This window comes from Conger conger, chromosome 4 (assembly GCF_963514075.1).
Source record: "Conger conger chromosome 4, fConCon1.1, whole genome shotgun sequence".
NCBI lineage: Eukaryota > Metazoa > Chordata > Actinopteri > Anguilliformes > Congridae > Conger > Conger conger.
This window is the reverse complement of record NC_083763.1, coordinates 19,149,074-19,162,094: the sequence shown is the minus strand read 5'-3', so window position 1 is coordinate 19,162,094 and position 13,021 is coordinate 19,149,074. Positions and strand designations below refer to the sequence as shown.

At 44.1% G+C, this 13,021-nt stretch overlaps 1 protein-coding gene across 2 annotated transcripts in view; it reads right to left on the bottom strand.

Moving 5' to 3' along the window:
• The window catches only part of pde4ba (phosphodiesterase 4B, cAMP-specific a), a 109,529-nt gene that overhangs the window by 86,496 nt on the left and 10,012 nt on the right, over window positions 1-13,021 (bottom strand). Inside the window, exon 2 of one of the 2 annotated variants that reach the window (XM_061239519.1) lies at window positions 12,400-12,635. In XM_061239519.1, the coding sequence (XP_061095503.1) occupies window positions 12,400-12,635 (236 nt within the window). Of the gene's footprint in view, window positions 1-2,822; window positions 3,255-12,399; window positions 12,636-13,021 lie in introns of those variants that run through there. The other variant, XM_061239520.1, reaches the window with a different exon arrangement.

Here is a 13,021-nt window from a genome sequence, read left to right as displayed (position 1 = left end):
GTTGAGTTGTCAGCCTTTCCCTCCATTCTCCCAAACTGCAGCCATTTCTAAAATACTAAAAAGGCTATTTTCTGCTCCAGTGCTCAGAATAGACTGAAATAACCATCAAAGAAGATTTTAGCAAAAATGTTTAGCGGCCCGGAAAAAAATAAACAATGACAGTTTTAGTATCGCATCAACTAAGAAACTAAAATCCCTTCAGCCAGGGACCAGTGATTTCACTCAGATGTGTACCTCTAATTCTAATTCCAACACGTGAAATCCAAGTAGGACTATTTTGTGAATGCGTACATGCCCCACCTTGCAATAGTTACAAGGCCATTTAATTATGGATGCTGAGATAATGAGAGCGCACCCTACCTACAGTGCAATACAAATAAGAAACTATTCCAGTGGGGTCTAATATGTGTAATCCAAAGGCACCCAGCACAGAGAAAGCTATCCTGAAGGTTTTTGGAATCTGCTGCATTTTGTTTTGTCTGGTTGAGCCTAATGAACCTCAGCAAGCGCGCACTAAAGGCTAAGCTACATTCTCACTTTGTCCTTCTCTCTGTCTCACCACAGAGGCCGACTGAGAGAGGAGAGGGTGTGGAGAAAGCCTTTTACATGTTTTATTTTCAGACATCTTCCTCTCTGCTGCCTGATTGCCCTCTCGCCATGCTCACGCCCCACTTGTTTGCAGCCCCCGGCTCTGCCCTTGGTTATCTAAGGCCAGGCCGTTCATAGGTAATTCCCCCTGCTGTTGCTGGAGAAGACCTCTCAGGCAGGGATCTCCAGCAGAACGCCCACCCGCCGCAGCTCCAAAGCCACCTCAGCAGTGACGAGATGGGCGCGGGGCAGAAATGAGCCGTGCCGCCACTGGAAGCAGGACAGGGGCTAACAGCAACTGGCCTCCAAACAGAGCCGGCTCCGTCAAACCACGCACATGTTTTGACTAATTGGCATGCTTATTTCTTCTCATTGTCAAAGACCACAGCTTCAAAACCACCGTGAAGGACAAACAACATCAGAGGCTACTGGAGTGGTGCGGCAATCAAGCAGATCTGTGTGCTAAAAGAGCAAGTGTTCAGCAGATAACGGAGAGAGAAAGATAGTATATGCTAGTATGTTATGTGACAGAGAGGGTACTGGGCGAAGAGGTGGCGTGTTGCTAACAGTATAAGACGCTTGTTACCTGGGGGTTTCCTGACTGACAACATATTTTGCATAGAACATGTGCTGCTGCATGTGATAATTGAGAGGTATTTATGTAGCCTTTCTGAGGACACGCAGAGCTGACAAGGGATATTAACACCTTTCCCTGGGAAATTACATTGAAAGAGAACACACAAATGAACCAAATTTAATCTAGAAACATGGGTGGAGTCGAGTGTTTAGATAAAAAACGCCGTCTGGTGTAAACTTAAAATGAAACTCCAAGCTTTGGACATTGCAGGTATTGTATTTTTTTGTAAAACCTACAGCATGGAATGTGAATATCTTCACCTCGACATACAAGACAAGATGTCCTCCCTGTCTCACCCTTCTGCATGTGTCCCACTCATACAAGGCTGCCTGCATCCTATTATTTGTAGGCTAAAAGCTGACTTGATAGTGCAGGATAGCATCAGGTCCAACTACGTGACTGCTAAATCACCCCCTCTCCCCCCTCCCCCACACTGCATACACAGCCAGTCCTGTCAGCGTTCACTGTACAAGCATCACAGTGATCACACACGTACACTCTCACACCATGCATGTTTCATGAAATATCATTTCATAAACCTTTATATAACCAATGTGCTATTCCAATTTATAGCTACATTAGGAAAACAGACTGAATTTAAATGAATTAGGCAAATGGTGAATCAAATTATTTAAATTTAATTAATCAAATAAGAAATGTTCAGTACATTTGAACATTTGTAATTTACAATAAACGTTATGTGCTGGTAAAATACACAAGACAGGAATGCAGCGGCATATGAACTTTGAGAAAAAGCAGAAGCATTTCAGCAGCATGCTATTCCAACAGCAGACCAGAGAAGAGGAAGGTTTGTGTTCTCTTTTAGCAGTGGAACTATCTTTTTCCCCTGGGCTCCTGAAAAATCTACATGCCTGTACAAAGAGGTTCTCACAGTAGGTGGTTAGTCGTCAGGCAGTCGTAGACATGAAACGCTGCACGCAGATGTAACAGACACACCAAATAAACACAAAAAATATGTTTATTTCAGACTCTATCCAGTATTTGAACTGGTGTGCAATATGTTCAATTTCAATATCAGAAGCCAACTATCATTGCTCAATAAAAAAAGATCATTGTTCTGTCAGAGTAAAAGTAAACCGAAAGAAATAAAATTCTTCATTCTTCAGAATCGTGTAAACAATCACAGAGCAAAATAAGAACCTGAAGAGAACTGTCTCACCAGCTTCATCTGTGAAGTGCTCTAGCATGTCACTGGTATTAGCACCGGTCTCCCCTAATAAAACTCTACATTGCCAGGCAGTAAACATAAGGTGTCTCAGCCAGCATGAAGAGACATGGAGCCACATTTTATAGCACACATAGCACGGAAGCAACAGGGCTAACTGTAAGCAGACCCCTGGTTGAATTGCAGCACAGTGTACCGACACCAGTTGTTTACTACATGGGCATTAAACTGACCTCTATCCCTCCGAGCAATGAGGCATTCTTCCCTTGCGGTCTCTATGGTCACACCCATAAACACATACCCACATGGCCAGGTATCACGCGAGGCTCCGATGACCTCACCGGGGTGCGGGCGACCGTGAACAGCAGCGTGGCGGGCTAGCCCGCGGGGGATCGGCGCGGCCGGGCTTACCAGGTGTGAGCCACGGTGAAGCGCCGGCGCTGACGCATGCCCTTGTTCACCATCAGCTTCCGGAAGAGGCGCGGGGAGCTGCGGGGCGACAGTTTGGGCGAGGTGCTCCTCTTGCCGGGCAGCTTCGGGGGCTCCAGCTCCAGGTGCATGTGCTCCTTAAAGGTCCGTATGCAGGGGTCCGGCTCGGGGTCCGGGGCCGGCGGCTCGTCGGAGGACATGCTGGCGGGAGGAGGGGTCGGACGCGGCGCTCGGTAGCCCTCTCAGGCCAGGCGCTGTGCCATGCAAGGCGAGCCCACGGGGCAGAGCAGTGCTCCCCTGCTCTTCTCCTCCCTCACGGCTCCAGGTCTCCCGGGTGGAGCGCTGGCTAACGGTGCAGTCCTCTCCGCAAAGCAGATGCTTTGAGGCAAAGCCGTCTCATAGCATGGTGACAGCTCCTAAAAGCAACTGTTCGTATGCTCCCTCCCTCTCTCTCCCTCACTCTTGTCTCTCTCTCACCCCCCTTCTCTCTCTCTCTCCCCCCCCTTCTCTCTCGCTCTCCCTCTCTCCCTCTTGTCAGAAGCCTCCTGGTTGGTCTGGTTCGCCTGTAAAGCACATACCGGCTCTCACTGAATCCATTCAGCACGAGGAACCTCCCCTATGAAATATTCATCAGGGTGTGAGATCAGCGCTTCCCTCTTGCAGCTGTTCTCTTCAGCTGATCGAGGGGCAGGAAGGTCCCTCTTCCTCCGAGAAGACAGCAAAGCGCTGATGGGTGGACTTCCACGCCAGAGGACAGAGACTAAAGCACAGCCCCAACGCAGCAGGCAGAGGCACACACAAGTGTTCATTGAGAATAAACATTTCTGAAGTCTGCACATTCACACAGGGGATGAGGGCTCCTCCCCGCTCGCGTGCTGATTGGCTGCCGGCCTTTTTGACGACAGGCAGAAATTGGTTGTCAGGTCTCTAGGTGACAGAGAAACTGCTGCTGAATTCTGATGACTTGTGACCTTTTGCAGCTCAACAGTATTCAAGTCACAGATTAAGAGTACCATGCACGACCCAGCACACAGCCTGTAGTTAATGAACACAACAGAAATGAGGTGTCAAATGGCAGCTTAAAAAAAGAATGGAAGGCAAGATAAGAGAAATTCTCACACTGTCTTCATGAGATTATGCTATTTTTATTACTTTAGATTAAAAGACACACACACAATCTCTCTTTCTCTGTCACTCTCTGTCTATGTCTGTCTATGTCTCTCTCTGCATCTCTCTCTCTCTCTCTCACACACACACACACACAAAATCAATTTTAACATTAAGGCACCATATACGGTCCACGCTAATTCAATATCATAATGCGTCCCATACATCTCCAGGTTTACATAGGAGAGTATTGCCTTTAAATGCCAATGTCAATACTAACAAAACAAAGCGTGACTGGTGGCACTGCATCATCCGCAGTAAGAAATAAATGTGTAGCACAGCAAGAGAACAGCATTTCACAGCACAAGCTATCAGTGGAACACAATGGATCGGTTATCCGTGACAGTGTCCAGCACAGCTCTGGTCACGTAGACAATTGCTTCTTGTGCAGGGGCAGATCGTGCTAATCTTCAGTTGGATTCTCACCATGGTGACAAGGAGGGAAAGGCAGTGCTGCCAGCATTAAAGCCAAACCATTGTGGCAGTTGTCACAGTTACATTGAGAGCACCTGACTCATGGCACAGACCAGACTGTGGGCACTGCCAAACCTGCGAGCTTATCGACTGATGGTACATTTCACACCCGATTACTAAGAATGGGAAATACCAAACGGGTGATACCGAAGGCACAGACGCATCGAACCGTGACACATTTCTCACGCAAGTCCTTGGGATGAGTCGCGTGGGACCTGCTACACGATGCTCTCAGCGCATGGCATACCTGGCCCGAGAGATTCAGTGATAAACCAATTCTCCAATGCATTGGCTAATGATGCATCTGATAATGCAGACGGGTCTGTGTTTCACGGAGTATAATGCAGAGAGAACCGGTCATTAACATCATGGCTGGTCAGCGGGCAGGCAGTAATTCAACTACCGCCTGCATGCAACTTCAGTGCTTGAATGACAGAATTATGATCTATATTGGTATTTCATGGTTCTAAGTGAAAGACCGCGATGATAATTCTCATATCACTTTTAAGGTGCTAAAATATGTTGGGTGGACTGCCACTCATTTTGACGATAGCGTTTTACACTCACTGCAGCATTTCCGCTTTTGCGGTTTGTATTATTCGCTTGGCTTGGCAGATGGTCTCCTGCATCGTGAGAATAGAGAATTTGTCTCTGAATGCAGAGGGGAGATTTGATCTGTATCTCATGTTCTCTTGACCTTCTCGTGGCTCGTGAGCTGGGTCTTCAATTTGTGACCAAGCCTCGAGGATGGATTACGCAATGGTAGTCCTTATATAAACTCGCCTTCTCACAGATGAATAAGTGGAATGAAGAACGATGTCCTTCCCTTGGAAGCAGTATCTAGGTTCTGCGTTTCCATTCATAAAAGAGAGCAGATTTTTAAAATGGGAGTGCTGTTTTTAGCTTGTGCTCGTGAGCGTGTGTGCAGATTCCTATTCTAAACGTGGAAAGGATAGGGCAGGAAAGGGCAATGAGCTAAATCCCTCATTGACGCTCGTCTTAATTCAAAGGTTTTTATATAAATGCTCGGGAAAGTAGACCACCGTCCTACAATAACAGAAGCTTGGCTGATTCACTAATAATGACCTTAAATCAAAGAGCTGTAACTTTGCATACAAGCTGTAGCAGTGAAGAACTATTATGAAGAACATTGGCTTAAGAAAGACAAAGTTATGATATATTTCATGCCAGCAAGACATACATACACACAAATGCATGAACTATGGAACACTATATAGCAGACACTCTTATCCAGAGCAACATACAGACACAATGTACATTCCTACATATACCATCCATTTATAAAGCTGGTTACTGATGCAAGTATATAGTTGAAGGGTACAATGGCAGCACTTCTGCTGATAATCAAACCCACAATCTGTGAGCTGCAAGCCCAGTTCTCTAGCCATTATACTATACTGGTGCCCTACACAGACATATTGTAGTCAGTTTACAGTGCCACCAACATATAGTCAGTTAGCTAAGTCTAACAAGCTAATAATACTAGGGAATAAATCATCATGCCACACCGTGCTTGCTGGCTACAATGTAGTACTTTACTTAAGCTAGTTTACCTATTTAGCCAATCAATATTCGCTTGCTAAGGTTAAGACAACATCTACTTTATCTTGCCTGTGATTGCTACTTCAGGTAATGTTATTCTTCTTTTGCATTCTGTCTGTAAACTGAACAAATATCAGTTTCTCCACAGTTTTCCAATGATCACTCGCCTTTCACTTGTACTTGGATATATACTACATGCCATAGAACATTTTCTCATAAGACCTGGACAGACGGTGCCAGACCAGAGTATCTACAGTACAAGCACAACTCAGCTGATGAGTGGCCGGTCCAGATAAAGCACTTGTTCTCACACACCCAATGCCCCGGACTTAAATCCAGTTATCAGTTAGCACGGTACTCCTTGCTTCTTCAGTGAAGGGCGGCAGATCTGGTCATCCTGCAGTCTTTCTGTGCCATATGCATAACGGCACATTTTCCATTTGCTTGCAGAAAATGCTGAATGGGTGATACTGAATGCAAAAGAAATGACTAAAGGAACATTTCTCAACTGTTTCCTGAGAATGGAAATGCCTGTGCAGACGCATGCATAAGCACTACAGTCTGCAGAACAGCTAGTGAAAGGCAGGTTTCGTCAACTAAATTGACAGAATTGACAATTGGCATGTTGGAATGATGGGATAACATGAGAGGAAAAATGTTTTCTACAAGAGCAGGACAATGGAGAGAGATAGCTGAAGATTCAAAACAGAGATGGTTGTCAGGGACAGTCACCATTTTTGAATGCAACACAGGAAGTGGCCCCTGTCTTAAGGGCCGAGTGAGAGGTTTTGACGTATGGAGTTAATTAGCCTGGATTTAATACAAGGGCATGATCACGATCTGGTCACATAACCAATTGTTTCTTTTTTTCCGTTATTTCTTGTCCAACTTACCGACCTTAAAAGATCCCCATTCACTATTCACTAACTAGCCCCAAAGTTTTCAAACAATCACTAATTCACCCCAGTGTTTAAAATGAGAACCAGATGTTTTCAGAAGATAAATTCTTTATTGTCAATTTCACAAAGAATTCACTTTTCATCACCAACATTGCTCTTCCATAAAAAATAATAATTGAAAAAAAGATTTCAAAACCACATAAACAGCCTACAGCACCACTGTCAATTTCCAAAGTAGCTCCACAGTCTGAAAGTAACTCTAATATAAACCTTTGGTATAACATTTCAGTGATATATAATATACATAAACTGTTCATTTAATCAAGTAAGCATAGGCCTATTCTAAAATGTTGTTAGCAACTTTCCACAATAAGGTGTGGCAATATCAATTGTCACACTAACTTTCACAATGGGCCCAGTTATACTAGAACAGACAATATAAACTGCAATACTGAAAGAACTCTCTGAGCCACACAAGGACGGTAATGTATTTCTCTAATCTGTTCCACAAGATATCGACCTCCAATTAAACTTGATTTAGCCACTTAACTGAATGTGGAACAAATGAATTTTCATCCCTATTCATTTCACATTTTGGAAGTCTAAAATATCTGATTGCAAACATTGATATTCTGGATTTAATTTGCAGGGAAATGTCAGACAAGATCTCAAATCTACACATTCTATTAATATTACGTACAGTAAGTGGCATTGCATGAACCTTTGTGACAGCTACATTTAGACTGTGAGAAGGTTAGCCTTAAGGATCTCATGAAGAACACCAGTATGGAAAGGCTAGGTTCAGGGGAAGAAGCACAGCCACTTAGCAGCAGACCCATCAATCTTTATAAGCACACACATCTCCTAGTATCACAACAGCTGTGTGGTGATTTAGCACAGTCACGGTGCCCCTGGAGAAATCCACCCACCAGATCATTTCACACTTGTCTCAGAATTTCCTACACCTGAAAGACATCGAAACTCGTTTGCACATCAGGCATATAGTTCTTTCCTATGTTGAAATCAAACTCACAGAATCATACACATTATTTACATTCGGTAACTAATGCTGTTCATCGTCAAATAATACAAATTTCAGAGCAAAAGAAATTGGTTTTCAATGATGGTGTCCCTTCATTTTACAGTATATTTGCAAACCTATGAATGAATGAAAATAACATCTTATTTTATCTGAATTTGACCATGTTAGTACATTTTATAGAGTGAAATGTGCTGTAAAAGAGAGAAACCAGAAGAACCTTGGGCTAACCTAGACCCCAACCACAGTGATAAGTTGCTCTGAGAGATTGCATAACAGCGGATATGAGCTCAATGCAATGCGCACTCCCACTGTACGGAATTGCATTAGTTCAATGACACGGGGTTCCCAAGCTAGGTCCCGTTCCTCATCAGACTGGGAAGTGGGGGGGGGGGGGGGGGGGGGGCAGTTTCAACGGTCCTCCACTGGGGATAGAGACGCGCTTCAATGAGACCCGCAAAAGCTCCTCTCCAAATCTCATTTACTGCAAAAAAACCCCCTCATCCGCACCCAGGCTGAAATTCATTCCATAGCCATCCCGTTATAAGCCGCTAGGAGCAGCCATGGGAATACAAATCAAAATCAATGCTCGACGGAGCTTCAATTTAACATAATGCTGTTCCTGTCGGCGTGAAAATAATTGTTTTCCAAAAATAACTGCAGTACCTCCCAGCCTCTTGGTCCATGAAATATAACAGGCTGTGTTAACACAGAATGCAGGGTGGGGGTTGGTGACGCAAAACAAATTAAAGCTACGCCACGGTGTGCCTCTATATTCGGCAGCAAATGAAACGTAACACACGGAGGGTTGTGTGAGAGAGCGACAGGTATGTGCGTATGGGTGCCCTTAAATGTCAGATCAGTGAGAAAAAGTGTCAAAGTCCTCCTCTATCTGGGGACAGTGGTTCTTTTCACATACTAGTAAACACAGGGCTATGGCACTTTCAGAAAAGGCACAATGCTGTGGAGGACATGAGAGTGTGCAACATGGATTTGAAGAATTTGGTAGGTACAGACTAAAATGAAAAAAAATCCACTCACAGCAGCGGATCTGGACACGAGCCAATTAACCTTAATTAATGTTTGTGTGACGGATTAATGTAGTGCTTTGCACTATATGCGGTTAACTACCGCAGTCAAGGACAGGACAAACACTGCTCTTGTCAAGTTCAGCAGTAATTCCGCTGAGGGAAAGGACTGTTGGGATGTTGAATAGGTATTCATACGCAGTGCTTACAGTCTCGATTTTAATAGCTCATGTAAACAAGGATTAATGATGTACGGATGCACACATTTCAATTACATACTCCTTCCTTTATCCAATATCAGGTAATGTTCTAAAAACAAGCACTTGAACCTAACACATGTTTGAGTCATGCATGTGTACAAGAGCAAGATGCTAAAATGAGTACATTCAATCATGACCTTCTTATGAAAAATAAGACCTTATTCATAACCATCGCAACGCTCCTTCCTGCGCCATCTGCTGGCTGGACATTCAAACTGCATGCACAGTGATTGCATCTGTTCTCACTCGCCAACGCTGGCATCCTTTGCCTGACCAGTGATTCCCCCCTGGCCTACATGCACTTCCTGGTGCATTCTGGTCTGTTCTGCCCCACAGAGGTGGATTGAGATAGGCAAGGCGGCAGAAACACTGTCCGTATTCCGGCCCAGACAGAAGACCCACCTGCTCAGATGGCACTGTTCCCCTAAGAGGACAGTTCAGCTGCACATACGCAGGAGCTAGTGGTGCCACCCCCGTAAACAGAGAACGTAATGGCTCCCACAAAGAAAGATGCGTCTGATATCATTTGCTATTCATTGCGTATGATGCCGAAGTTGTCTATTGTGCTGCTATTACCTGTACATTTTCCGCTCACTATTTCACACAATCACTACAATCACTATTTTATTTTGACACTTGATGCACCTGCCTTTGACATTGACTATTAATTTTGATGTCTGCCAGTGCAATCATTTCACAGAATATTACGTACACGGTTTCTTACACCTTTCTCCCATGACTAAAGTGGGATAGTAATGTACATTATTGCTATCTAATGTAAACATCTGCCCACTCAGAATTAGCCTGCGTTTGCAAATGCTCTCAGAGACTCTCATGAGAAATAAAGTGTGTTGCAATGATATCTGCATCATGGTGTCAACCCTGGATATAATCTGTGTATAAGCCCACTAGAATTACAGCCTATAAACAACTAACAAAACATATCCCCTCTACAGCAGGGAGGTATCTGCACTACCTAAACTAAGTGATTATTATGCTAAGTAGAGTAAATACTGTAAATTGAACCAGCTCAGACAAATCCACAGCACAAACAGAATTGTCTGCAGAAGGAAATTGCATCGATTGTGAATTGTAAATGGGTTTGAACGCCTCAAAAGGAACACAATATTCAATATTCAGTATTTCAGTATTCAGTATTTCAAACCCTAACCCTAACTCTAGCTAGCTATGACTGCTACTGCTCCCATCATCCCCAAATGGAGAACAATGTCCCTGCATGCCTGGTTAGCTGTGCAGTGGTATTTACTTGTTTGAATTTGGCATTTGATAGCACAGTTTGGGATTCCATAGAAAATCTTCTCCACTTCCATTTCAAGTATCTCTGAATAAGAGCATCTGCATCAGTATCAAGCCATATTCTCCTGCATAGTCTAATCAACTGTATGTCACTCTGGATAAGAGCATCTGCCAAATGTCATAATAATGGCTTTTGATTGTGCCTGTTTATTCCAGACACACACCTTACATGCCATTAAAGTACTTTAAGTTGGGGTTTTTGGTTCAGTTCAGTACAATTTTTTTTTTTTTTACATATTAACATTTTTGTTTCTGTGTGTATATCTGAAATTTCTATTTAGATTATTGAACAATCAACTGCACTAATTGAAAGACTGCATGTGTCTGTATACTGTATAATGTTTTGTCAGATGATTTGAGGAGCAAAATGAGACTCAAAGAACAAAAACGACAACAGCAACATACTGTAACCTGTCCGTCCTCTCGGTTTTCAAAGCAAAAGTGGGGGGGTTTGTGAATAACCAACGGACTCCTTGTTTTTGTCGTGTTATTTCAGGACATTCATCAAAACACCATCTGTCCATACATAAGGCTTCAAAGCTGGACTTTCCTCGCTTACGGTTGTGAGATCAGAGCTGGGAATACAAAATCCACTATTCCCAATCCCAGAGCATGGGCAGCATGGGCATTGCTTTTAAATAACTGCAGAATGAGGGGTTCAATAAAGAAGAACCCTGATTGTAACCTGAGCGGATCACACATCAGGTGCACACTGATTCAAACAGTGGTGCTCATGGTTACTGACATATACCTCTATAGTTTATTAAGCAGTATTATTGACATTTATTTTGATAGTTTCTATTACACAGTATATTGCATAATTCTATAAAGACTGCCTTAACCAGTAACAGCGTGTGATCTAGCAATGGGTGGCTTAACAGCCTACCGAGACAGAAATACTCAGTGACACTAATGAAACCCGATGAAAGGTATGCTTACAGGAGGGTATAATTACAGGAAACCTACCGGTACAGCCCACTTTTGCCCCAACGGTGATGCTTTCCTGTCATTCACACTGTTTTTCAATAGCTGTCATTAACTGCGATTCACTGCAATTAGCCAGCCAAGAGCTTATCCTTGATATCCATTTTGATGTAAACTGAAACGCTACCATGTCACAATCACAAAGTAGGTAACCAGCCATCCAAAACCCCAGCTTTCAACCTCCCAAATTCCTCCCAGTCATCTTCCCTCCTCATAACCGTGACTTCTCATCCTCCACCTTCTCCCCCCATGTCACTGAAATACTGACATTTTTCTACTCCTGCTCTTATTTAAACATTTTTTTCAAGTCCATGAAAAAATGTCCAATCACTATTTCATTTTGACACTTGACGCACCTGCCTTTCACATTGACAAACTATTCATTTCGATGATTGCCAGTGCAATCATTTCACTGAATATTGAAAACATAGTAAACGTTTTGTTGAGACAATTTCTCCCATGACTAAAATGCATAGAGTAATGTACATTATTGCTATCTAACGTAAACATCCACCCACTCAGAATCAGCCTGCGTTTGCAAATGCACAACCTACTCTCAGAGACTCTCATGAGAAATAAAGTGTTTGAATGGTATCTGCATCATGGTTTCAACCCTGGATATAATCTGTGTATAACTCCATGAAAGCAGGAAACTGTAATAACTGTCCTTCAGTGAGCTAGCCGGTCTCCCAGCAGTGCTCGCAGCCTGTAACTGTTAGCCCCAATCTCCACGCACACATGATGAAATGCCACCCGACGGCCTCCCGGGGTGCTCAGCTCTGCTGCGCACGGCTCAAAACGAGAAGGGACGGGGGGGGAGAGACTCACCACTCCGGGTCGACGGGCGTGATGTCTATGCGAGGCGTGATGAAGGGCAGTGTGGTGGGCCGGGGTATGGCCTCATCTTCAGGGGTGCGTGACCTCTCTGCCTGCCTCCAGGACAGCGGGGGGAGCTGCAGGTTTCCAGAGAAACGGCGGCGTCCTCTACGTAGGTCCACGCCGAGCGTGCAGGCGGGGGAGGTGAAGGACTCGCTGAGGGCGCAGTCCGGCGGATCCTTGCCATCCTGAGGGGGGGGGAGCACAACGTAGGACAGGCGTAAACAACCAGTGCTTTTGGAAGCTTTTTTTCATTTCTTGCAGTGGCTAGAATTACTGGGGAGTCAATGGTCAAAACTCTGCACGCATTCACACTGCTTCACCTTACATATACACTCAGTGACCACTTTATGAGGTAGACCTGTTCACCAGCCTTGTTAATGAGAGGACAGCGGAGAAAGGCCAGCCTGGCCAAAGCTGATAGGAAGGTGACAGTAACTGAAAATAACCACTCTGAACACACAACGCCAATAAGTCTAAAAAATAAGTTTAATAAATACCTAATAAAGGGCACACTGAGAGTACTTGACTTCAGCTCGTTCCCCCACATACCACTGTTATTGCACATTAAATT